Source organism: Dama dama, chromosome 18, assembly GCF_033118175.1.
Source record: "Dama dama isolate Ldn47 chromosome 18, ASM3311817v1, whole genome shotgun sequence".
Classification (NCBI taxonomy): Eukaryota; Metazoa; Chordata; class Mammalia; order Artiodactyla; family Cervidae; genus Dama; species Dama dama.
This window is the reverse complement of record NC_083698.1, coordinates 31,945,308-31,972,589: the sequence shown is the minus strand read 5'-3', so window position 1 is coordinate 31,972,589 and position 27,282 is coordinate 31,945,308. Positions and strand designations below refer to the sequence as shown.

General features: G+C 39.9%; 1 protein-coding gene across 3 annotated transcripts in view; it reads left to right on the top strand.

Moving 5' to 3' along the window:
- Window positions 1-27,282, top strand: part of GRM3 (glutamate metabotropic receptor 3) — a 226,397-nt gene that overhangs the window by 108,555 nt on the left and 90,560 nt on the right. For 2 of the 3 annotated variants that reach the window (XM_061166332.1, XM_061166330.1), the window contains exons 2-3: window positions 20,614-20,707; window positions 23,193-23,804. In XM_061166332.1, coding sequence (XP_061022315.1) covers window positions 23,337-23,804 — 468 coding nt within the window. In that variant the 5' untranslated portion in view covers window positions 20,614-20,707; window positions 23,193-23,336. The remainder of the gene's footprint in view (window positions 1-20,613; window positions 20,708-23,192; window positions 23,805-27,282) is intronic. The other variant, XM_061166331.1, reaches the window with a different exon arrangement.

Below are 27,282 nucleotides of genomic sequence, written 5' to 3'. Positions count from 1 at the left end.
GAGATGGGAATACCAGACCACCTGACCTGCCTCCTGAGAAATCTGTATGCAGGTCAAGAAGCAACAGTTAGAACTAGACATGGGACAACAGACTGGTTCCAAATCAGGAAACGAGTATGTCAAGGGTATATATTTTCACGTGGCTTATTTAACTTATATGCAGAGTACATCATGAGAAATGCTGGACTAGATGAAACACAAAGTGGAATCAGGATTGCCGAGAGAAATATCAATAACCTCAGATATGCAGATGACACCACCCTTATGGCAGAAAACCAAGAAGAACTAAAGAGCCTCTTGATGAAAGTGAAAAAGGAGATTGAAAAGTTGGCTTACAACTCAATATTCAGAAAACTAAGATCTTGGCATCTGGTCCCATCATTTCATGGTAAATAGATGGGGAAACAGTGGAAACAATGGCAGACTTTACTTTTTGGGGCTCCAAAATCACTGCAGATGGTGACTGCAGCCATGAAATTAAAAGACGCTTGCTCCTTGGAAGAAAAGTTATGATCAACCCAGACAGCTTATTAAAAAGCAGAAACATTACTTTGCCAACAAAGGTCCATCTAGTCAAAGCTATTGTTTTTCCAGTAGTCATGTATGGATGTGAGAGTTGGACTATAAAGAAAACTGAGTGCGGAAGAATTGATGCTTTTGAACTGTGGTGTTGGAGAAGACTCTTGAGAGCCCCTTGGACAGCAAGGAGATCCAACCAGTCAATCCTAAAGGGAATCAGTCCTAAATATTCATTGGAAGGGCTGATGCTGAAGCTGAAACCCTAATACTTTAGCCACCTGAATCAAAGAACTGACTCATTTGAAAAGACCCTGATGCTGGGAAAGATTGAAGGCAGGAGAAGGGGATGACAGAGGATGACATGGTTGGATGGCATCACTGATTCAATGGACATGAGTTTGAGTAAACTGTGAGTTGGTGATGGACAGGGAGGCCTGGCTTGCTGCAGTCCACGTGGTCGCAAAGAGTTGGACATGACTGAGTGACTGAACTGAACTGAACTGAATGGAAAATGAAAGCAACAGAAGATTCAATTAAAATTTTCTGCGTTTGCCTTGAAATAAGAACTTTTTAGGAGAAATGGAAAGGCAGGAGCTATATTCCAAGTTACTATGATCTGTAAGATGTACATTTTCTCCCTTATCACACACAGAGATGCACCTCAATGATTCAGAAAAGCACAGTCTCTGAAAGATCAAAAGAAAACTACAAAAAAGTATAGAGAGAATTTATAGAGACTGCATGGTCCTTCCATTATTCCTTTTCTACTAAAAACAGTGTTCACATCTCATATTTTTTTCCCTTTTGAAATCACATTGTTTTTCTTATTCTGATATTGAATCTGTAACCCTGACCATACCATATCCCTGTGACCAGGGACAAATTGGAAGGTTGACAATGCTTATTTTTAGAACTTTTATTAGCAACCACTCACCCCTAAGTACTTAAAATGTCCTCTATGGATTGAAGAAAAAGTTTGTGATATTTATCTTGCCCAGTGGAATCTGTATTATAACAAGAGACTTATGGGTATAAAGAGTAAATCTCATAGCAGAATTACAGTTTGCAGGCTTTGTAAAAGAGGCTAAGCACCAGGACCCCTGTGAGTGAGAAGGGAGTGTTCAGCACCTCCTCCAAATCTATTATATGCACACTAATGCACTAATTAATTTAAATTTGACCCAAGTCACTTTCATATGTAATTCCTCAAGAAGTGAGCTGACTTAGGCAATGACAATGAGATATTCCACGATAAGGTATTTGGTCTTATATATATAGATATATGTATATCTACATCTCTCTCTCTCTCTCTCTCTCTCTCTCTCTGTATATATATATATATATATATATATATACACACACACATATAAAACAGAGCACATCCATGAGCATTTTCTCATTTAAGATTATGAACAAACTGGGAAGTGTTATTAGCATTATGTCACAGATAAGAAAACTAAGACACCAAGAGTTGTTTAAGATCACATTCAATAATGCTAAAGTTTTTCTTCAAGAAGAGCTATAGCAGACATGTGGAACCAGAAGCCTTTGCCCTCTGTAGCAGCCTAATGTCATATGAGTGTCTCTCCCAGATAGCCTGGGCCCCTGAAAAAAACACAGAGAGTTATGCTGTTGATTTTTTTCTGCAATGGAAAGCAAGAACAACTACCCATCACTAGGTCCCACCAAGAGGAAACAGCGCCCATAGGAGTGTGAGGCTCAGAAGGAGACACAAAGATTCCAAACAGGCCACATGCTGAGAGTTTCCACAAGGTCACTGGAGAAGCTTCCAACCTCCTGCTCCTAGAGCAACATGGGGGTGATGGTGAGCACCACCATCTCAGAGGTAAGAGTTAAATTCCTTCTCGATGTGGCAACATTCTCATGCATGAACAGAGGAATGAAGAAGTGAATGTACCATCACGGAGCTTACAAGAGTTCTAGCATGGTGACCAAAACAAGTGCAGAGATAGATTCTCTACAGTACAGAAGGGGAGGTGCCTTACAAAAGATACCCAGAAAAGCACCCTTGGAAGTATATGAATGGTAACCAGCAGAAGCAGAAGTGGGCTCTGCTTGGTTCCTCACGCCCAGGCCTTGGACTCTTAGCCAACACCAGTACATGCTGGTTCCCTCTGCTGTGGCCAAGTCTGGGTCCACTGGCTGTCTTGGCATCTCTTGGCCCCGTGTGATAAGTGGCTGATTTATGTGGTGAAGAAAAGCCAGGCTTTCTCATTTGCATTTTACCTTATGGAAATTTCCTTTCCATCTCATGACTCTCCCAGTGCTGGCATTTGGGTCATTTTCTTCTCCAGTTGGCTTTGTCAGACAGCAGCGAACTGCCTGGGCATTTGGCCACAGCTGAGGGGCAGGCAGTGCTTGACTGAGATAAAGTGCATTTGACTTGGCAGGTGTGCCCAAAGCCCCCAAGGGCAGTGGGACGTGTGCTTTATCTAATTACTTGCAGCCACGCCACTGGGGTAGAGTCGGGCACTGGCCAAGGGTAGAGAGAGCTCTCTCTTGTTTTAGCATTGGCCTATCTTGGAGAAGACAGACTTAGATTTAGAACACCACCCTCCAAACCTGGCAATTTGTACACTGGAAAATCTGACTGAACAGTCATGAAGGTGAAAAAAATATAACCAGAAATCTTCCCTAGACACCTTGAATCTAGGACTTTCTGCCACCTCATTCAGTGACCTTGGTGTAGTTACATGACCATGCTTTGCCTCCAATTCCAACACTACACGAACACCTTCCTGCAGAGCTGCTCACCAAGAACTTAACAGACTGAGAAACTGGACCTTTGGAGTGAGAATTCTTTGGACAAAATATGCTATGTCATCATTATGGTAGAATATATTCACATCTGATTTTTTAAATATACATGGCTAAGAAGAATTTTTAAAAGAGAGGTCGTATTTCCAGAGCTTCTAGAAGAAATCCATAGTTTTACAAAAGCACAGAAACTTTAGAGCAAAGTTAAAGATAATATATTTACTTGATTCAATGGCTCACTTTAGGACAAAGGACCAAGACCTTACTTGTCCCATTCACCTGTGTATCTGAGTGCCAGCCATGCAGTGCATTAACTAGCATTGGTTTAGATGAATGACTGACGGAGAGGACCAAATTAGAAATCTGTGGCTATGTCTAGTCTCCTGGTCTCATACTTAAGGCAAGATAGGCCCTTAATAACTATTCTTACTTTTCATAGTTTTCTCCCTTACTTTTTTTCCAACATTGCCAAAAATACAAAGCTTCTTCTAGGTAGGCCTCAGGTGTTCAGTATCTTTCAAAAATATTGAGTACCTGGGCATATTTTCTAATTGTTTCCTCATCAGGCTCTCTAATTTTTATCTTATGACTAATTTGTTTGTGTTCTATCCTTGGTGGGTAAGGAGGGAGAACAAATAAGAAAGAAATGGCAGGATGGGTCTAATGTAGCCCTGAACTGAGAAAGCAAACCAAATATATGACTCATAGAGAGTTAACCATATGCAGAAAACAATGTGTGTATATATATATATATATATATATATATAGTCATTCTATATACATATAGAATGACTTCAGTAGAAGTCTATGCTGTATTTGAGAGGCAAGAAAAGTGTTGTTAAGTTAAATAGACCTCTAGAATTCCAGAAATATGTGTCAACCATGACTTTAAGATGGAAAACAAAATATGCAAGTTAGAGAACACTGATCATTCAGCTCAAGCCTTTGGTTGTACAGACTGGAAAACTGATATTCAGAGACTGCCCAAGGCCATGTAACTCATCAGAGTCCAGTCATGGCCTTCATCACATTTGTTTCACCTTCTAAGGCAAGCTGAACCTCTAGCCTGGTGCATTTGCTAAAGGCCAAATTTCACAAGGCTTATACCACTTTACTCAAAAAGCACATTGGACAGAGATCCAGTGGTACTTTTAGTGATTCTTGGGTAAAGCAGACCATTTACAATCAGCTTCTTTGAATAACAGGGTTGGCAAACGTCACACAAATTTGGCCTGAAAACAACTGGAAGGAGTCAAATGTCTCACACAGGCTTCAGATTCCAGTGTCCACTCTGCACTGATTTTGCAGATTGAGCAGAGCAAAGACCACTGAGTCTTCCCATGGAGACAACACGCTCAGAGGACTCTGGAGTCATAAACTGAATTCTAGTCTTTGTTCTGATTTCTTTCTGATTTAATAATGCAGACGACACTGCTCACTGCTCCAGATCCTGAGAACTGGAGGAGACACCTTGTAAGCTCACTTCCACATGTAAGTGTCCATGAGTCCATTACACATCCAATCACCCAGAGAAAAATTTCAGCAGATACCCTTGAGCCATGTGGTGAAAAGTCAACTGCCACAACTGCTTAACTAAGTTTCAGTACACTCAACAACGCGATATTTCATCCATAAAATGTGCTCTCCTTTGCAGCTTCTAGACTCTCACTAATATGTCTCAGAACGTGATAATGGACCCTCTCATATTTGGGAGGTCAAAAAGGATTTGAAAGCCATTATTTCAAGAGAAAATTGACAGGGGATTTATTTTTTTATATTTTAAGCCATATTTTCTGTAAGCTCATTGTATTTCCTAATTGGCAATTGTGTTATTGAATGCCTTTGATCTTCTACATAAATCAAAGCCTCTATTTCCTTAAAGGTTCAGTGTGTGCTATAAGCTCCCACTCATTTGTCTACAAATAAGGTACTGAAGAGGTTTAGCCTAAACCACATGCAACAGAGTCCAGGTATAATCCTGGCAGAAGTACGCAGAGACATAAATGGAAACCTCGGGCAGACTCTGTTGGAAGATGTTGGGACCATCAGCTCTCGTTGCCAGTTCTACTCAACCCATTTCCTGCTTCAGCAGCCCACCCTGGCAGACATCCGAAATGGCCAAGACCTAAACTATCCACACAGCAAGGGACACTATCATCCCGCGTTTTATTAATGATTTCTTCAAGGCCGTATCACAGTCCAGTGAACACGGAGTTGTTCAGTGTGGTCGTTCTAAAAGCAGCTAATAGCAGGATGTAATTGGAAGCAGCTTCGGCTCACTTACAAAACCCTTGCTCTGTTAATTGTGATTTCACAGCCCACTAAGCAGCGCAACCTGGAGCGAACGTTTCTGCGAGGAACGTTCAGCGTTCTGTTCCTCTGTCCTCCCCGCTGCTGTTCTTCCTGTCGCCCTGTGGTTAACATCACCTTTTTCAAAAGCTCAGGAGATGGAAGTAGTTGCCTTCCTCAAGGCAACATCCTTTTATTTGTCCCCCTATGTGGCAGCAGACAGCCTGTGGATACACCTATTATTTTGCTTTTGTCTTAACCTTTCCCCTTTTCCCCGTTGTCCTCAGAGCAGCAGCATATGTCCAGCACACACTTTGTGTTCCCTACAGCTGGCTGCCAGCCGTCCCTATGAAGCAACAATGGAAGACCTCTTTGTCCACCTCGGCTCAGCCGCTCTGGTACCCCTGATTCTTTCTTTAACAAACTGCCCCTGCCCCAGGAAGGAACAATATTGTCTAATGGAAGGAAAATATCAGCAGGAATTTCAAATCATTTGGGGGAAAGTAGGACTTCCCTGGTAGCTCAGAAGGTAAAGTATCTGCCTACAATGCAAGAGACCCAGGTTTGATCCCTGAGTCAGAAAGATCCTCTAGAGAAGGGAATGGCAACCCAACCACTATTCTTGTGTGGAGAATTCCATGGACAGAGGAACCTGGCAGGCTACAATCCATGGGATTGCAAAGAATCAGACATGACTGACTGACTAACATTTTCACAACAGGTCTCTACCTAGAAGAAAATATATTGGAAGAATCTAGTGTTGTATTACATCCACAGATACTCACAAATAGGCACCACATGCAGACTAGAGTTCATCCAGGATAAGAGCCCTTAACTAAAGTTTTCGAGAGAGACCCTAAAATAGGGATCCCCTTTCTCTTCAAGACTCAGATTCTTCATAAGAAAAATTGAGATCAAGGGTCAGAGTAGACTATTTCTAAGGCTCTTCTATTGAAACATTTTATCATCTGCAAATACTCACACATATCAAAAACAAAAACACAAAGTGTGATGCCAAGGACAGTGGCTATTTAGAGGAAGGAGCAGTGGAGCTAGTACATTAAGAGGTACACCGTGAAATTTTTCATGGAATTAGACTACTGTCTGTAGTTCACTGGTTGCCACAGAATCCCCTCAAAACCCCCAAAAGAACACTTATCTTCTTTTGATTCACCTATGTCAGACAGCGTCATTCATTCCTGTTGATATTTCAAGTCTTCACAGCTCAAATAATGCATTCCAGGGGAGCGTCAGAGGGCAATTTTGTTTCAATCAATATGAAAACATCATTGAACATACTCAGATGCTAACGTTCTAGCAAGGGATTTCATGTAAAGTCCACACAGCATCAGTAATATTTAAGGAAATCCAATATGCTCATTCTTTGTGCAGTTTTAACTAAAGGTGCTACTTCTCATCAATAAAATCAGAGCCCCTTTTCTAATTCTTACTACAAGTTTTTGACCTAATGAGGAAATAATGGTTTTGAATGAAATCTACTTTCCCAGGGTATTCAATTTTCCTCTGGGTATCATGTGAAAATACCATCCTGTGGGTAGCATCTGTGTGTCCCACCACAGACTTGGTAAAGTGGCAGCCCTCACACTGGGAAGTGGGTCACTGGCATGCTGGGGAGGGGATGGTTGGCTAGTTCAGCATCCATTCCACTGGGATAATTTTGTAGGAATTGCAAACAAGAACTGCAGTTCAGGGCTTTTGAAACTCCCCAAGGTTATTACTTGATATGTTCACTAAATAGCAAGGTGGAAATGTCTCATGCTAAGCCACAAGTTACAGAAACATCTGGACAGTGGATGGACTTAGCTCCAAAGATGGCCCTGGTGAGAAGACTAATGGGCACCAGGTGTAGAAACAAATTCATGTTCAACGATGTCCTCCCTAGTTAGGATCTTTCCAAGAGTCTCACCCTAGGGGAAACAGTCTTCTGAAACTAAAATGGAACTTGTACAGACTTGAGACAAAGTATTTTTGAGGCAATAATACTTAAGGAATTTAAGTGAAGCAAACACAAATGTGTTCAAGTAAAAAGAAGCCCCAGAAAGACATTCAAGCCTCTTGACAGTATCTTACAGGTCTTGCTCTTCTTATCTGTCCACTGGGATATCTGGAAACAATCTTCAAAGACAGGGAGTAATAACAGGAAGGCCAAAGAACTGGGAATCAGACAGATCAGTTCCATTTTTCAGTGACTCAGCAGTCCTGAGCAAGAAGAGCTGAAGTCTGCCCTTAAGCCAGTTTTATTCATCTATTTACAAAAGAAACCTTGGGAAGAGTAAATGAGTACAAATTACAAATAAGCTCTAAAAATGTTGATTATTTTTCCATTCAGGATTGAAGGATCGAGTGAAAAAGAAAACTGTGGTTTATTGTTAAGTGTGAAGGAAAGGAGAAAATAGTCATTTATTTAGCCAACAAATAGTTCTGGCCCACCTGCTAGGTGTTGCCTGGCAACACATCATCCATTGAAAGGGAAGACCCTACTAAGCTCCACAGATCCACTGGTTCTCCAAAGGTTAGCTATGATAACTGGTTTTTTCACAGCTTGTCAGGTAGCACATCCAGCAGTTTATTTTATGACCAATAACAACTTTTGTAGTACAGACCATAGCCAAACATGCAACACAAGTTCTTTGTAGAATAATCAAATGATAGAGACTTCACTAGCTACAAGCTGACCAATAAATTAACTTGTGCAGACTAGAAAACTATTCTGAGTTAAGAATGACAACAGAAAGCATCAAATGTTATGTTGGTATTTCCTAGGAGCTAGCTAAAGAAAACATGCTGTAAAAAAGAACAGAAATGAAGTGAATGGGTAAAGTGATTGAAACTGGTGATGCTGAGACCAAATTGAGAGTGACAAGAGATGTCTGAATCTATCAAGTGACCACAAATAAAGACTGTAAGTGGAGAGCAGTATGTTGACCAGACTAAAGTGGAGATAAGACAGGTGTGTGAAATCCAACTGGAAGAAGGCTGTGACTGGCAGTCAGAAACAAAGACCAAGAGAAGATTAATGTTATCTAACAATGGCAACAGAGAAAAGAAAGCTAAGTTCGGAGCTGCTGCGATCAAAACAGCAGTCAGGATATGGTGAAGGCCTGAGCAAATATAAAATAATGTGCACCTCAAAGATGGGATAAGAAGGATAATTAAAATCAACTTTCTGTACAATTATTTGTGACCTTTTAAATGAAAGGCCATTGTAACCAAAACTACAGAGCATAAGAAAGACAACAGAAGCATATGCCTGGATATACTCTCAGGACTGCTACTCACTGACGCTTTGATCTGGGACCACAAGTTGGCCTCTGCAGGCGTCAGTTTTGCAGTTATCTAAAATGGCGCCAGGCATCACAGGAGGCAGAATGGTCACACTCAGAGATTAACTGTCTCTGGAAAGGGCAGTGGTATCTACAGCCCTGGGAACCCCATCAGATGGACGGCCTTGAAATGGTAATCAAGCCCAACCTGTGTGGGAGAAGCAAACAATTATGGCAATGAAGGCAGGAGTCTTTGGGTCCCCATCAGGGCACAGTGGAGTGCTCTGCCAAACTCAGTTTGGGTTATATTACATTAGTTTTCGATGATTATCATGCTCTCAAGAAACCATATTTTTACTATATGTAGCCAGGATGCTATCCATTCATTCCTGTATCTTTAGAATCTACCAGAGGCACTGGCATGTAATGGTATAGTAAATGATTTACTTAAGATTGCTGAACAGAATTTCTTCAACACTGGAACATAAGAAAGTCAAAGATTAATTCCATTTGCTTTTCAGAACTTAAACTGTGAAAGCCTTGGTTGCCTCACTTCACAATGAGTCTGAAGTTCAGCTCCACTAATTGGAGCTCACTGTTCACCTTTCTGCTCCCATCCTACCTGAGATGTTAAGTCGCAGGGACGGACTATCAGTTTGCATGTGACTGGTGTATGTGTCAATTACACTCCGATTCCTGGCTTCTGCTTAAATACAGGAAGGAAAACAAAGTGCTTGCCTTCCTATTATAATGAGAAGGAGGTCTCTCTCTACATCGCCCACACTCACGATGAAGTAAGGCACCTCATTTTCCACCAAGGCCTCTCACCCGGCATTAAGAGATTCTCTCATCAGGGCTGGAGCTGTCAACAAGCCCACAAGTTGTAAAGTTTATATCGATACCCCAGTGACCAATTTGTCACAAAATCACTTCAAAAAGCACACAGTCATGTTCACCATTCTTTTTCACTTTAGTCTTGCTTTTACTTTTTAAATTTTCATTGAAGGATAACATACATACACTTCATCTGTTGTAACTGTGTATCTATCCTAATTGTGCAGCTTGATGATTCTAACAAACTGCATACTCCCTGTGAAACAAGAAAGCTACAAGCACTCAAGAAGAACTCTCATGCTTCTTCTAGTCACTAACTTCCCACATCCCCAAGCATGACATCCATCCTCACTTTCAACACCAGAGATGACGTTGAGTTGGTTTTGGCTTTTTCATATGTGCAGATTCATACACTATGCACTCTTCTGTGTCTCGCCCCACCACACCCCCCTTTCCTGCCGGAGGAAATGGCCTTTGTGTAACATGGGAGCACTAATAATTTCATGCGGATAACTTGGGTGGTATATAAGGAAACAAAAGGATACCCTGAAGCTGTGTTATAGGAAGACCTCGTGTTAAACTCAGTCTTTCTTAAAACACAGATTAGGGTTGTCAGACCTGTTTAAAAGTTCAAGCTACCCAAGAGACATGTGAGTCCTGCTGGTTGAAACTCTATGAGTCAAGCTACAGCTGTGTGTTACCAGCTCCCCACATTTGGATGTGGACAAAGATAGGGGTTCAACTCTCCCTGAAAGCTAGGCAGGGACTGGCTAAGAGGGTAGAAGGCGGTGCGGACTTGTAGGCACAGTAGTTGCCATGGAATTTAAGGACTAGTCATTATTACAGCCACAAGCCTCTGTAGCTGAGGTTCCTAATGCTCTGGGATCATGAAGACAGTTTTGCTGGTAGAATCTTAGTAACTATCTGCTCTTGGCATATGAATCAACTAATGTCCTAGTCCACAGTGAGCTGGAGTAAGAGGTGCCCAGCCGCTTCCAGTAAAACTCAGTATGACAGGAAAGGATCAAGGGAGAAGGGATGAAGTAAAGTTGTTCAGAATAAGCAAAATAAATCAACTGGCAGTGAGCACCTCTTTTTCTTAGGTGGTTACTTTCCATCTTCTGCAGGCATTTTATGGTCCTGAGCACCCATACACACTGAACAGTCTAGAATTCACTGGATATCTTAGAAGTTAGGACTTACCTTGCATCACTCAGGCAGCCAGCAATTCCCCAAGATGATGCCACTCCTAAACATCAGCCAGGAGAAAGACAGGATGCCAGAGCATTAGCAGCAGGTGTTCTGTTCACTAAAAGGAAAGGAAAGAGTACTAGCAGTGAAAGGTATCCAGTCCTGGATCAACAGTGGCCTTGAGCTAGAGGTGATCATGTGGAGAGTCCTGAATACCTCCCAAATATCACTGGAGCCATTGACAAACTATCCCCTCTACTAGCATTCTTTTTTTTTTTTTTTTAACCTCTCTGGTGGCTCCAACAGTTAAGAATCTGCTTGCAATGCAGGAGACCTGGGTTCGATCCCTGGGTGGGGACAAGGCCCTGGAGAAGTATTCCTGCCTGGAGAATCCCATGGACAGAGGAACCTGGCAGGCTACAGTCCATGGAGTTGCAAAAAGTCAGACACAACTGAGCACTAACACATACGCAGCCCATTAACAATGTTGTGATAGTTTCAGATGGGCAGCAAAGAGACTCAGCCATATGATACATATACATGTATCCATTCTCCCCCAAACTTCCCTATCACTCTAATAGTAGCTAACAGTTATTGAGCTAATTATGGATTATTTCATTTACTCCTAAAACAACCCCATGAGATAGGTACTAATAATGCCTCAAAAGACAACCAAACCAGTATTCTTGTCTGGGAAATCCCATGGACAGAGGGGCCTGGCAGGCTACAGTCCATGGGGTCGCAAAAGAATTGGACACGACTTAGCGACTAAACAACAACAACAAAAATGAAGCAAAAGTGGCTCTAAGCCAAGGCCAGGAAGTAGATTCATGCCTTAGATCAATGTTTTGACATTCACTATTATATCTGAAACTTTTCTATTTCCTTTAAAGATAGTTACTACAATTCATTCACGTATTTCATGACACTTGAACAGCTCGTGATCTGCAGTTAGAAAAACACTGGCTAAAGCAGTATGTTGTATTGCTTTCCCAAGCTCTTCTTATTTGATTCTCTAGGAATGGACTTTATGACCACACCGTTAAATTTACCACCACTGGTGTGCTAGTAAATGTCTAACAACTAGATCTTTGGGATTGTGAAGGCCCTGGTTATTAGTGTTTGCTGGGTTTTACACTGTAAATACTCCCACCATGGCCAATTTGAAGCTATCAACATGACATCGATGAACACAGACTTGGGAAGAAATACTCTCAATCAACTGAAAGAGCACCAACACCTTTCCCCAGAATTTTCAACAAGAACAGAAAATATGTTTTAAAGTCATGTCAGTGATCAGAAGAGTTGGAGATGATTTGTCAATGCCATTCAACTGCCTGTTTCATGGCAATTAGGGGCTTCCCAGGTGGTAAATAATCTGTCTGCCAATGAAGGAGATGCAAGAGATGAGGGTTCAATTCATGGGTAGGGAAGATCCCCTGGAGCAGGAAATGGGAACCCACTCCGGTACTTTTGCCTGGGAAATTCCACGAACAGAGGAGCCTGTCAGGCTACAGTACATGAAACTGCTGAGTCGGATACAACTCAGTGACTCACTTTCATGGCAATTAGTCTAAACCCACAGTCTCACAATATCTAATATATATATATATAAACAAGCCTTTTCTATTCGAGTAGGGGTTCCTAAATGTTATAACTTGAAGAATATTAATTAGGCCCTGCTACTTCGTTATCTGTACCCTGAGTATCTAAAATTTCATCATTAAAAGTGTTTCTCTTTTCTGAAGCCCACGTTTTGGCCCATTTAAAACTTTGACCATCCATAAATGAGTGACAACTGAACTTGCATTAATGTGCTAAAAACAAGTGGTTTAAAATAGCAGATTATTTTACTTGTAGTAAGTAAGAGAATTGAGAAAATGGAAATTCAGATAAGAGTATAAAGGAACTGATGACTTCGGAGTAGTTGCATTTCTAGGAAAATCTGTCACTAACAGGGTAACACAATAGGGACCATCACAAATCCTGGTATCATCTGAGATGCAGGATAGTGTCAGGCATCTGTGGAAAGGTATAACTGAGTAGGAGGAAAGTTGCAGGATTAAATAAAATAATCTATTTAGAACATTAATTATAGTTTCTAGCACAGACTAGTTGCTCAGTAAATTTTAGTATCTTTAAAGGGAGGAGATGGGAAAAGAAGAGAGGTTCTATTCAGGAATCATTTGCTGAAAAGTGACATAAAAACAGATTTCAAACTGACATAAGCAAAGAGGAATTTATTATCTCACATGACTGAAAAATCTTCCTGGATTAAATAGCACGTCCAATATTGTCAGGTCTTATTATTTCTCCATCTCTTGGCTTTGCATCTCAGACAAGATTTGCCTTATGGTGGTGAGATGGCTCCCAGCAGCTCAAGGCTTACATCCATTCCTCTAAGTCATTCTAACAGAAAAATGATGGTTTTCTCCTGATGGTTCTAGAAAATATCCCCATATTAATCCTGGTCGGCAATGATTTGGTTACAGGCTCATTCTGAAACAAATTGCTGTGGTCAGGGACATAGCACACTCTGGTTAGTCATGCGTGTCACAAGCCACCTAGCAAGTCAGGAATGGATTCACTTCACTTTATGAACAAAAGTTTTGGTTCCCAACAGAAAACTGTGGTATGCTCTCCAGAAAAATTGGAAATGGATGCTAATCTGTCAAACTACAAGGGAAAATCCAGCTTTGTTCTACATCAAGAGAATTTTAAAACTGAAACATTTTCCAAATTTCCAACATCTTATTCAGCAAATCAATTCAGGGATGATACGCAAAAGGTTTAATAACTAATATAAAAATGAACAGCAACCATAACCCCTTGGACCTGGAACCTAAAGACCAGACTCTTTCAAAACTGAACACTTTTCCAGCCGTGCCACAAGGAAGCTGAGAGAAGTGGGGAAGATATGCCAGAGAGGGAACCAGAGCAGCCGGAGAAGAGGCAGAATATCCAAAAGGTGTGGTAGACTGACTATTCACCACCTGGACAAAGTGTTTCAATACCCTAACAACTAGAACAACTATACCAGTGTGTGCCAGTGGTGTTTCAACCTTGGCTGAATCTATTTGCAGCTGTATCATAAAGAAGAATGTGCTGTTGGCTATGATCCTCTTATATTCAGAAGCCTGGCCTTTGAATTAGGAGACCGTTCTTTTCGGAGGACACCAGAGGAGCAAAAAGGTTTTCTGCTAACAAGATCTAGGATAAGTGAAAACATATACACAAAGGGAGAAGTAAACTCAAACTATAAAATAAACCAAATAATAGCAGAATTCATCTTTTCTTACCATTTTAAAATTTGTGACAAATAAAATGGTCATGATCTCATCCTATCAATACTTAATAGTTAGATTTACAGATATTCTTCTATATTAAACCACATATTTACCATTTCTGCTGCTCTTCATTCTTTCCTGTAGATTTGATTTTCCATCTGGTGCCGTTCTGTCTTCCTCTGAAGTAATTCCTTTAGCATTTCTCATAGTGTAAGTCAGTTGGCAGTGAAATAAATCGCTCAGTTTTAGCTGCCTGAAAAAAAGTTTTTATCTTACCTTCATCCTTGAAATATATTTGAACTGGAAGTAGAATGTTGGGATACTTAACCAGTTTTTCCCCCAAACCTTTGAAGATTCCATTGAGTATGGTCACCATTGCTTCTGAAGAAAGGGATCCCTTATTCATACTGTTACCCACAAATTGAGCTGTTTTGCTCTGTTTTCAAAGTTTCTCTTTCTCTCTCTCTCTCTCTCTTTTTTTTTTTTTTTGGTTTTATCAATTTGGCAAAGATTTGTCTACATATGGTTTTATTTGCACTTATCTTTCTTAGGGTTTGCTGAGCTTATTGGTTCTTTTTTAAGTTTTTTATTTTTTTTTAAGTTTTTTAATCTTAACATTTAATCACAAAATTGAGGGGATTTTCAGCCATTGTTTCCTCAAGTATTTTTTTTCTTCTTTCTCCTCTACTTATGAAACTCAGATTCTATCTGTGTTAGATCTCTTAATATTCAAAAGAACTCTGAAATTTTAACTTTTTTCAATGTTTTTTCTATTAGGTCAGATTAAATAATTACTTTTCATCTATATTCAGCTTCACTTGTGGCTCAGCTGACAAAGAATCCCCCTGCAATGCAGAAGACCTGGGTCTACCCCCTGAGTTGGGAGAAGGGAAAGGCTACCCACTCCAGTATTCTGGCCTGGAGAATTCCATGGACTATATAGTCCTTGGGGTCGCAAAAAGTCAGACACGACTGAATGACTTTCACTTTCACTTTCTTTCATCTATATCAAGTTTACTGACTGTTTTACCATCTTCAATCTTTTGTGTCCCCCATATACACCCAGTGGCATTTTTATTTTATATATTTACTAGATAATTAAGTAGGTTTTTTTGGATATTTACTTTTATGTTCTAAAATTTCTGCAGTTTTTTTTTTTTTCATAACTTCACTTCTCTGCTAAGATTCCTCATCTGATCATTCATTTTTTAAAGTCTTCGAACAAACTTATCTTTATAATAAACTATTTAAAGTTCTTATCTGCTAGGTTTAGAATGTGGATCATTTGGGGACCTATTTCTAATGAATGCTTTCTCTCTTTACTTCGGGTCCCATTTTCCTGTTTTCTTATATGTCCAGTAATTTTTGGTTGTATACTATGGAATTATATTATATCTGTGCCTCTTGAGGTCAACAAGACTGCCATTGCACCATGGCAGAAATGCATTCCTGTGCAGAATGTTGGGGAATTCGTAGGGTTGAATTGAATGTTTCTTTCTCTCAAAGATCATAGTTTGCCTTGTATGTGTTGTCAGTTTTATAGCTGTTATCAGCAAGAGGACAAGTCTAATACCAGAAGTCTAATGACATGGACAGAAGCAGAAGCTAGCTAAAGATATTCTGAAGAGTTCATTTAGCACAAGGCAAAGATCGTGCCATTTCAAACACTGTACCATTTGTATACTTAGGAGAATTTGATAGATGGGGTGAGATTTTTGTGGATATATGTATGACATGCATTCTCTTCTGTAAGACTACATTGGAAACTAATGATAAAATTCTTCTTAAATCTAATTCTATATTTACTTTACATTATGATTTTGAGCAATTTGCATTGCTTTCTCTCTCTTGCTCTATTCCAGAAGCAGTAAGGCTTCATTTTTCTTCAAAACACTTTGACATTATTCAAGAGGAAGAACAGTATATACACAGGGTATTGTGAATAATATCCACTTGAGGAATCATATTGTTAATAGGTAAAAATGTTCTCCTGTGAAGAATATTCCTCCATTTCTTCCCCTTCATATTTTGTCCAGACCTAGAAGGAAAGCTTATGACAAACCTAATTTCTGTACTCTCTGTTCATGCTGACAAACCTGCAACTTCTAGTAGACTTGGCAGCTTCTAAGAGGAAAAGGATAAAGATGCACTGCAGGGAGCTGGGGGAGGCTCCAATTCCAAGGCATAGTAATGAGGTTAGGAAACTTAAGGATGAAAAAACAGCTGAAATGGCAACACACACAGACACAGAGGAAAATAATGTGCCCTTTGATATACACAAAAATAAAGGTTTACTTTGAAGGGAAACAAATGGTTTTTAAATATAACATATATTGAATGATCAACTCAAGTTAACATTATTGTCAAACTACCAGCAGTTACTCTAAGGAGCAAAGTTTAGCAATGTCCATGAATTGACAGTTCAAAATTGTCAATGTTTTCCTACCTCATAAAAACATATCCCTCTAAATTCAGATGAAAAAGAAAAGTGAGGAGAATTGTCCAAGGCCATTTAGTGAAGCGGGCAAGTCCATTTTGACTTCATCAATATCTCTTTCCGGCTCCATCGTCCCAGTTGGTAGAGGGCCCCTCTTCACTGTAATCATGTAGGGTTCTTGGGCTTCTTTTATCCTCTCTGTGCATAAAATAGGCTCATAGGAAAGGGTATAATCAGTTTGTTCCCACTTTTCAACTCAATGGTTTGGTTGTTTGAAATTTTTAAATTTATGGTCGGACTTCAAACTTCCTCACACTACAGAAATTTGAGGAAAGCAGAGCTCTCCTCCCTAACTTCAAATCTTAATTCATAAGCCTGGCATCCACTCTTCTTACTTGTCATTCATGTTTTCACAGAATATAACCTGTTATTTGGTGTGTTACTTTCCATTCCTCCTAATCTCTCTCAGATGGACAATATGTTTTCCAATCTTTCTAATTTTTCCAAGTGCTCTCAACTTTTCTAATTTTATTTAATTTTTTCCTTAAAATCCAGCAATTTAAAGGATCAGAGCTTTAAATAGGATCAGAGCTATTTAGGCCAAATTTCTCTAGTGCCAAGGTTGAATCTTGACCTATGATAAAAATCATTTTGAAAAAACCTGGTCATTTCTTTATTTCCAAATCATTTTTCCAATCTCCTGACCAGTCTCTTAAAAAGCTTACATGCTACTTGGAATTTATCATTTGACAATGATGTATGTGAGACACTGTGAAAAATACAATATCATCTAAGGTATTGATCTTGATACCAAATAGATTAAAATCTAATGAGGAAAGAACAATTCACAATTGTTAAGTTTCAATTTTCAAACTATGAAAAGTAAATATAAAACAAAATATGATCATCCTAATAAACACTGGCTTCCCACGTGGTGCTAGTGATAAAGAACTCACCTCCCAATACAGGAGACGTAAGAGACATGGGTTCGATCCCTGGGTCAGGAAGATCCCCTGGAGAAGGGCATGGCAACCCACTCCAGTATTCTTGCCTGGAGAGTCTCAAGGACAGAGGAGCCTGGTGGGCAACTGTTCATGGGGTCACAAAGAGTTGGCCATGACTGAAGCGACTCAGCATGCGCACAATAAACGCAGCACAACTTACAAGGGAATTCAGCAAATGGCACTAAACCTCCTTACTGCTGCAGTAATACGGAAGGCTGATGAGGAGTAGAAATTCTAAACTAGATCTGCTAAACATGAATGGATTTTAAATAGATTCTCATAGTAATTCCTTAAATGTTTCTGGAAAAAGTTCCTTTGTTGCCTAACAAGAATAAAAGCAGAACTGCACAGTGATACATCCTGCTAATAAAACCACCAGTATGGCTATGGCCTCTGTTTACCCAATTAAAAAAGGTAGTCTAGGAACAAAAACCTTGTCTCTTATTGCCTGTAATTCTTGCAGCTGAAAATTTTATAAAGAAACATACAGCCAAATTGTACATGCTAGCACTAACCCTCAATTTTCTTTGGATCAGTTGGGTGTATAGGCTTTGAGCACACTCAGAAGCCCTTCAGCACCTCAAGGGCTTATTTCTAGGAAAGAGTGAGCATGACTTCTGGCATTATATCTCCCCTGGATAAACTACGTATTCATTGAGTCAAACTGGATTTCATTTTCGACATTAAGTCCCTGGGCAAAGTCAAGAGGGAAAGAAAAATACATATTAACATAATGCAGAGTATAGCAATATGTTCTGCCCACGTCTTTCAGGGGTTATATTCACAGTCAACCCCTGAGATGTAACTAATGCAAAGATTAATAAAACACTGCTGAGCAGGTTGCCTACTGAGTGGACTATACATGCTTGTTTATAGCACACACGTCACTCACCACCCCTGAATGAAGAACTCTGGAATGCAGAGCCTCTGGCTGCATGCAAACGTGGCTACAGAAGGAAGCCTGTTTATCTGGGGAATGTGCTATTGGTTGATTGATCATGAAAGGAGCCTGAAAAGAAGTGGTGGCTGCTCTTTCCCACAATCCGATAAGCTGTTACACAGAGATAAACAGTTGCATTGAATTAAGCATGTTTGTCTATTTTTCAATGCTGACTTTTAACTTCCTGTTCTTTCAGTTTCTTGGGGCTTCATTTTTAATAATGCTAAGTGTTTTAAAAGTATGCATAACCCTACAGTCTTAATCATTTCAAGTTCTGCTTTAAGGAAAAGGTAAATAAGAAAATACCAACAGTGAATTTAAACATTACTCTAATTGATGTTTGACTGGTAACTGTCTAAGACTATATAAAGTATTACTTCAGGATGCCCTGTCAGAGAGCTTAAAACTATTTCACATGAAATAGGTGTTAGTCAACTTGTTTTTAAGTACTGTATATCTAATATTTTAATATATAAAATATGCAATGAATTGCTTTTTCAATCAAATACTTAATAACAATTACCATGTTAAAGGAAACCCATGGCAAACTTATTATCAATGTTTTCACAAATAGTGGAGATAGTTGGTAGAGAGATGAGTACTTTTCCATCACTCTCTCTATAAAAATATACAAGCATTTAAATTCTTCGACACCAGGCATAATGTTCATTTGTTTACAACTAAAGTTTCTATCTTGGGTATCCAGTTCATGGCCCAGCACACAAAAAGTAGGTGTTCAATAAATATTTGATGAGTGACTGCATCTGTGAAGCTTTGAAACAGGATAATAGTCATGTTCCTACTTCAGTATTCTCCTGACTGAAAACCAGTAAATGTAGGAATGTAGGTCAGCTTGAGGCCACATCTTTCCTGGCTTTGTACAGATCTGCCTCAGCTACAACTTCCAAATTCAAAGGCAGCATTTTCTCCCGCATGTGTACAAAATACTACCTGCTGGCAGTCCTGTCATCAAAGAACATAATAGGGGAAGAACATTTGGGATGATTAGGTAGGTAATGAAATAGAACCACTGATTTCTCTAATTTCCACTTTCTATGTCACAAGTAAAATAGTAGAGTCATTTGCAAATATCATTATTGCGGATGTCTATATTCCTTCAAGAAATATTTGTTGAATATCATCTGGATGGCAGACACTATGCCAGGCCCTGGGTACACAAAGGTAAATACCACACAGGGCGTACATATGAAACAGACAGACTGACACATACTACTACTTTGAGCATGATGTGATGATTCATTTGAAGCTTTCTGTGGCTAAGAGCATGTTCTTAAGAGAATTAAGCTTCCCATAAACTATAAGGTCATCTTTACTCTTTGTATAGTTAAATTTCCTTCATATTCAAGTGATATCTACATTTTTAATAGGAAAACAGTAACACTGCGTTGATGACCTTCTTTTAATTAACTATTCTCTTTCATTAGGCACATAAAACAATTATTTTGTAGAGCCAATTTCAGTTTCTTTATCATTAGTGATAATGATCGCAGTGTCTTTTACCTTCCATGGCAGTTTTGCTTCAAAGGGAAATGCACATAAAGATCAAAGAGAGACCAGAATTGACAGGAAACAAACAAGATTCTACTACACTATCAACCTCTTTAAAAATCGTTATTATTATCAGATTTTCTGATGCCCTATGGCAGATCGCCCAGAGAAGCTCTGGGTTAACACTGAGTGTTCCAATCACCGCCACAGTGAGTGGGGAGGTTCACACCTATTAAAGAAACAAAACCAAACCCAGGTGACTTGTGTGTCTCAAGAAAACAACCCATCACTTGCTGCACATAAAAGGAATAGGAAGCATGTGGAAAGCCAGGTTTTAAAGGGCAATGTCAATAGGAGAAGGAAGAAATGTCAAAGATGCTGAAATAAACACTGGACTAGTTCTTGTCTGGATGTTTTTGTTGCGTTTTGGTTCTTTTCTTCCTACCTTAAAAATCCTTAATGTTGTGCATTTCATTTATTTTAAATGAACAAATAAACAAATATGAATTGTAATAGTAAATGCAAATATTTCTCTGTCTAGCTACAGCAGGAAGACAAAGCAAGAAATAAACAATTTGACTGAGGAAGGAAGATAGGAAAAAACCTTGGCCTTTTCTGGTACTGACCACGAGACCGTAAGTGCTAAGTTGATATTTACTGAACAAGCAGTGTAGAAGGGCCTTCCCAGCAAAGAGACCAACATGTGCAGGATGATGATGTCATCATCATCCTCGGACGTGAAGAGTTCAAATAACCAAAGCATAAGGTTTGAAGGTAGAGATGGGGTGAAGCTGATGGGCCTGGTGAACAATAAGACTTGAGAGCTTGCCAGATTCAAGATCACGGAGCATGAAGAAGTCCTTCCTTCAACCTAGAGGCAAAGGGAAGTCAGTATAAATTAATAAGAGATGGGCACTCTGAACAGCAATTAAGATTATACATTACGCAGAGTACCTCCTCCAATGGGACACCATTCAATGGCTAATATTTACTAGTATTAATATATTTGAGAGCACACTGGTGATGTGCCTTTTAGACAGTCTGACTGAGCCATAAGCAGCCAGGAAAGACCCCTCCTCCATAAAACCTCACAAATACACCATCATGCACAAAAGTGGGAGAGCAGACCCACATACTCGACCACATGTACAGGAGCATGCAACTGTGTGTTGTCAGGAAACTGCTGCAGGAGTCTCTGCTCTACTGTCTCTCACCTGCCTCTGAATATAGTAAGCTTACATCACCAAGGGGATGGGAAAATTGAGAGAGTGTGCGAACCAGTGCTTACCCTAGTGCCAGGGAGCCAAGTGTCAAGAGTACAACAGCCCATTGATTCATGTGCACGTGCAACCAGACAACCCCACAGGAGGATTTTTTTTTTAAAGACCCCTGGCAAGACCCCAGCCTACTGTCAACAACATGATCCCCACCTTTGCTTGATTCATAAAAGTTATATATGTTCAAGCTTATCATGTAAAAAGAAGCTTGATTGAGGGAACTGGCCTAAGCTCCAGTGTACTGTGCAAACCCCAGCACTCATGCTTACCATTCTCCCTGAAATGTGAGGCCCATGTCAGGAGCTGCCTAACTCCAGCTAGAGAGGAAAGCCACCAGGCATCCCACTTTCTCCAAAATCGATGTTATATCAATGCTACAGGTTATACAATAAAAAACTGTGTACATTTGCATTTGAGGAAGGTTATCTTTTCCTAAGTCACAAAAAGATGCTTTGGGGGCTAGCATCAGCTCCCTAGGAATCTACTGCTATCGTCCTGTTAGAGATAACAAGAGTCTGACATTACGGGTTTTAAAAAAAAGAGGACGTGGCTTCAAAAGATGTTAAGCAGGTAGACGCTACAGAGCATTGTGGCTGATGGGGAAAAAAATAAGAAAGGTCGAAATAGGAAGGGCTCTTTTGTGCAGGTTTCTGGCTCAGAAGCCTGGGTACAGAGAAGAACCATTCACAGAGATAAGAGTAGATCCTGAGGTGCCAGAGGATGTGTGGGTAGAACTGTTTATGTGTTATGTTTGGTCACTAGGTCATGTCCAACTCTTTGTAACCCCGAGAACTGCAGCACACCAGGCTTCCCTGTCCTTCACTATCTCCTGGAGGTTCTCAAACTCACATCCACTGAGTCAATGATGCCATCCAACCATCTCATCCAACCATCTCATCCTCTGTCACCCTCTTCTCCTGCCCTCAATCCTCCCAGTATTTCCTCAGTCTTTTCCATTGAGTCTGCCCTTTGCATCAGGTGGTCAAAGTATTGGAGCTTCAGCTTCAGCATCGGTCCTTCCAATTCAGGGCTGGTTTCTGACTGGTTTGATCTCCTTGCTGTCTAAGGGGCTCTCAATTGTAGTGCTAGAGAGCTGTTTAGGAGGCGGTTAGCCTAGGAGATTGTTAAGTGGTTGAAACTGTGAACACTAGTTGACCTAACCCAGGAAAGGAGTATTCAGTACTGGAATTGAGATGTAATCAGACATGAAGCATGAAAACAGAAACCTAGGAAGCTGAAACAGGTAGAAAAGAATTAAGATTTCAATTAAGTAAAATGAGGACTACAAAGGGTTAGTGGAGTTAAAAACTAGAAGATCAGTAATAGCTTTCTCCAAGGCCATTTTGTCGAGGCAGAACCTTCAATGCAGTGACGGAGAGTATCTGGGGGAGGACAGTGGGACAACAAACACTGCAGACAATTCTTGTGAAGAGGTCAGCTATGAAGGGAGGATGGGGCTATGTTAGCAGAGATGCGGAAACAGGGACAGGGCTACCATTGGATTGTGTTTTATTTTATTCCCAAATGGAAAGTGAAGTGTGGATAACTGGAGTTGTTTATAAATATCATTGAAAGACAGGGAATAAAGACTCATAGCCAAGTTGCTTCCCTACCAATAGCAAAGTAAATGACTCAGTAGAGATTACTGAACTGAACATCAGAGAAACTAGAGTCGTAAGGACTGGGTGAGAATACTTGGGAGCACTCCTGGTGCACTGCTCCATATGTGTTTAGTAGATGGTAACTGGAGTCATTATCCCATCAAAGGTCTGAATGGGGATCATCAGTATAATCACTGTTGCCTTCTTTACCATTTTTGTTCATTCAATTTTTATCTCTTTAGGAATTTGGTGACAGCCTCTGTTAGTCTGCTCCTCCTTTACACGAAGGACAGACCAAAGATCCAGTTTGGCAATGAGAGAGGAGGACTAGTGGGCAGCATTGGCGCCATCCACTGACATCTCCCAGAGGTACAGACACAGGACTCATGAAGATGTTGACAAGACTCCAAGTTCTTACATTAGCTTTGTTTTCAAAGGGATTTTTACTTTGTTTAGGGGACCATAACTTTCTGAGGAGGGAGATTAAAATAGAAGGTGACCTCGTTTTAGGGGGCCTATTTCCTATCAATGAAAAAGGCACTGGAACTGAAGAATGTGGGCGAATCAACGAAGATCGAGGGATCCAACGCCTGGAAGCCATGTTGTTTGCTATTGATGAAATTAACAAAGACAATTACCTGCTCCCAGGAGTGAAGCTGGGTGTTCACATTTTGGATACCTGCTCAAGAGATACCTACGCATTAGAGCAATCACTGGAATTTGTCAGGGCATCTTTGACTAAAGTGGATGAAGCCGAGTATATGTGTCCTGATGGATCCTATGCCATTCAAGAAAATATCCCACTGGTCATTGCAGGGGTCATTGGCGGCTCCTACAGCAGTGTTTCCATACAGGTAAGACTGACAGTGCTGTTGATAAAACACTGTATCTCTTTGTTTTATGTCTTTGGGGGAACAAAGGGAAAATATTCTAATAGCTTCATCAATGGATGATATTAACCATGCAAATGTTCATTTCTGTAAGTCTCTGGTAATATAGATTTGAAGATAGAACAGTACGTGAGCAATGAAAATTGTTTAGCAATATAGCAGGTAGCTAGTGCAGCATAATGAGCTACTCCAAAATTCAACAACAATTATTAATTACTATAGTTTATAAGCCTGAAGACTGGCTGGAGTGAGCTGATCAAGGCTAGGTTCAGCTGCAGGTAGCTCTGCTCCAAGTTTGTCCCTTATCCTCCACCTGGAATCAGTCAGCTAACCCGGGCATGTTTGTCTGAGTGATGACAGAGGTGCAAGAGAATGCAAATTTAACTGCACAGACCCCTTCCAAACTACTGCATGCCTCACAACTGTGAACATCCCACCAGCCAAAGCAACTCACAAGGTTCAGCCAGAATCAAGGAGCAGGGAAATAGGTGCCACCCACAACCCACATGCTACTAAATTACATCACAAAAAATGTGGCTACATTGCAGAGCCATGACTTCAAGTCATCGATACAAACAAGCACAAGAAGGTGCAAAATCACTAAGCTCCTATTTTTCTCCATGCTAATTTTTTCTCAAGCATTGCTTTATTCAGAGATAAATTATAAAAAAATTTCTCATGGTATAAACCTGAAAATGTATGCAAAGATGCTAGATAATTACTACCAAAAAAAAATTAGAGGGAACAATTTAGCACATAACTTAAATTAGATAAAAAACTGATAATTGGTTCTCATAATTTTGTTAAGGAAAGAAGGAACACATTAGTCAAACTTTTACAGTGCTCACAGGTCACAGAATTAGGGATGGAAAAGAGCTATGAAATCATCCAGCTCAAAATTCTCATTTTCCCATACCCTAGAAATATTGGTTTCATGAATATTCCCATTGGTAGATAGGACATGAACTAGAACTTAGACTGATCTTTTGTACTTTTGGGCTCTTTCAACTCTCCTATGTGATTTTTATGTTACAGAAGTTCAATATTTTTCCTGGTGAATGTGGCAGTAATACAAGTCTATAAGATATGAATCATATACTTTGCTTCCTACCAAATGACTGTCATCAAAGTTCCATACACTAAAAGAAGTCATATTACACCCTTCTGCACATGTCACCAACCACTTAAATTGGCTTTACTCACATTGGAATAATCTTATTTCTATATTAGAGACTCACAGCCTTTAAAATTCTACATAGAGTTTTGTGCTACTCTAAGCAACTAGTGCAATTTTTTTTTTCCTTCTATAAACACACACTCATATTATGAGTAATTAGGATAATTGATTTTTCATAAATATCCTTTGACTTCATTAGATGGAGAGAAAATACTGCTCATCTCAAAGCATATCATGTTAATTTTGCCACTATTTCCACACTTGAATAACAAAAGATGGAATTGCTATTTAAGAAGAGAGAACTAAAATGTATATTTGTCATACTTAAATAATAATTTTATCAGATAAGTGCCAAACATTTTATAAATATTTATATTGTACTCAATATTACCACTAGTAAAGGACTACAAATATGTTTTTCTGACCTTAGTTTCTCCCAATACAGTAAATAGCACTCCACAGCAGACGTGTAAATATATATTTATCCAAAGTAATTAACAAACTGTGCTGGGCAAATAAAATTTTAATCTACTTTTACTTTTACTTTTTTATTACCTATAAACTCCTCAAAAGAGGTCAGATTAAAAAATGTAGGTTATTAAAACCCTGCACTTGTTCACAAGGGGAAAAACCACTTAATCATCAAAGGACCTGGCTTATTAGTTCACTTATCTGGTCTATATCACTATAAAGCACAAATGCTGATATGGCTTTTGTCTCCACATTATACATAAGGAAACTAAAAATGTCATGTTATATTGAAAAGGACATCGATTTAGGCAGCACCAAATGGAACTTGAACTCCAGGTCCACAATTCACAAAAAGTGAGTGAGCGTTAGTCGCTCAGTCACCAGACTCTTTTCGACCCTGTGGACAGTAACTCACCAGGCTCCTCTGTCCATGGGATTGCCATTTCCTCCTCCAGGGGATATTCCCCACCCAGAATCAAACCTAGGTCTCCTGCAATGCAGGCAGATTTTTTATCATCAAAGCCTTCAGGGAAGCCCCAATTTACAAGCTTATTTATGAAATAAGGAAAATACTATCCACTTTAAAAAGTTATTGAGAGGATAAATTGAGAGAAGCCATGGGAAATGCTTCCCAAAAAAAACTAACAGATTCAATAGCAGTAACTATTATGAACCTAAAATCATTGGAAAAATCTGTGGAAGAGCCACCTCTAACACCAGCTCCAAGAAGTCCCAAGAAATTGTTGCTGGTCCCCCATGTGCCTTGTCAGTCAGGTAATCTGTACGAAGCTCCCTGGGTGCATGCTGCAATATCACAGGGGTTAGAGAGACCACTCAAGTCACAAAACTCAGCCTTGACCTCGAGGAACCTAAATTCTGGCTATGGATACAATACTAACTATGGAATAACAGTGACTACACTTCTGAATACATTCAAGGGGCTTACATGGTAAGAAATGACCTTTGGGAAAGTTTTGAGGGTGACTGAGAGAATGAAAGCTGCACTAGAGAAAAGCTAATTGGTCCACAGTCTGAATCAAACACTGGATCTGAGGAAGTCAATCAGAAAGACATCATAGGAGTCTGTGAGCAAGAGGACAAAGACCTTGACAGCAGAGAAGGGGTGAGCCGGAGAAGAAAGGAGAGAGAGGGCTTCACTGCCCCCTCCCCAGTCCCCAGGTGCTCAGGCTCTGATCAGGCCCCCACTGGTCCCCTCAGCCAAAGGAAGTGGGGAGGTGGGGCCATCTGGCTACACTCTTATCTCCAGGCCGCCTTCCAAGGAATCTCTTCACCATAGCCTTGCTTTCAGCTAAGCATTGTGAATGAAAAGCAGTCTTAGGGGCTCTTACATAGCTAATAATTCAGGTGTGTTACCCTTGTGAAGCCTATCTGTCCTTTAATAAGAATTCTTTTAAAGAAATAGTCAATAGCAATCCAAAGCAATAAATTCCTGATGGGGACTTTGAGATACATTAATGAGAGAAGTGTTTTAGAAAAGAGGCATTTTCTGGGTGCCCCTCACCCTCACTTTTGCTCAGGACAGATTCTGATCCTCTGCCCTGGTGTCTGGTAACCATGGTGACAGCGTGCAGCTGGTAGCCACAAAGATGCATGCCCGGTGGTCACCTCTGCCATCCATTTTCAACTGCTTTTAACTTCTTGAATAATTACTGGAAAATGTCTGAGCTTGAACTGAGCTGGGGGGAGAAAAGAGAGTTAAACTGTAGGAAAAAAAAATATATATATATATATATATATATATATACACTAAGATAAATCCACCACACAATTTCA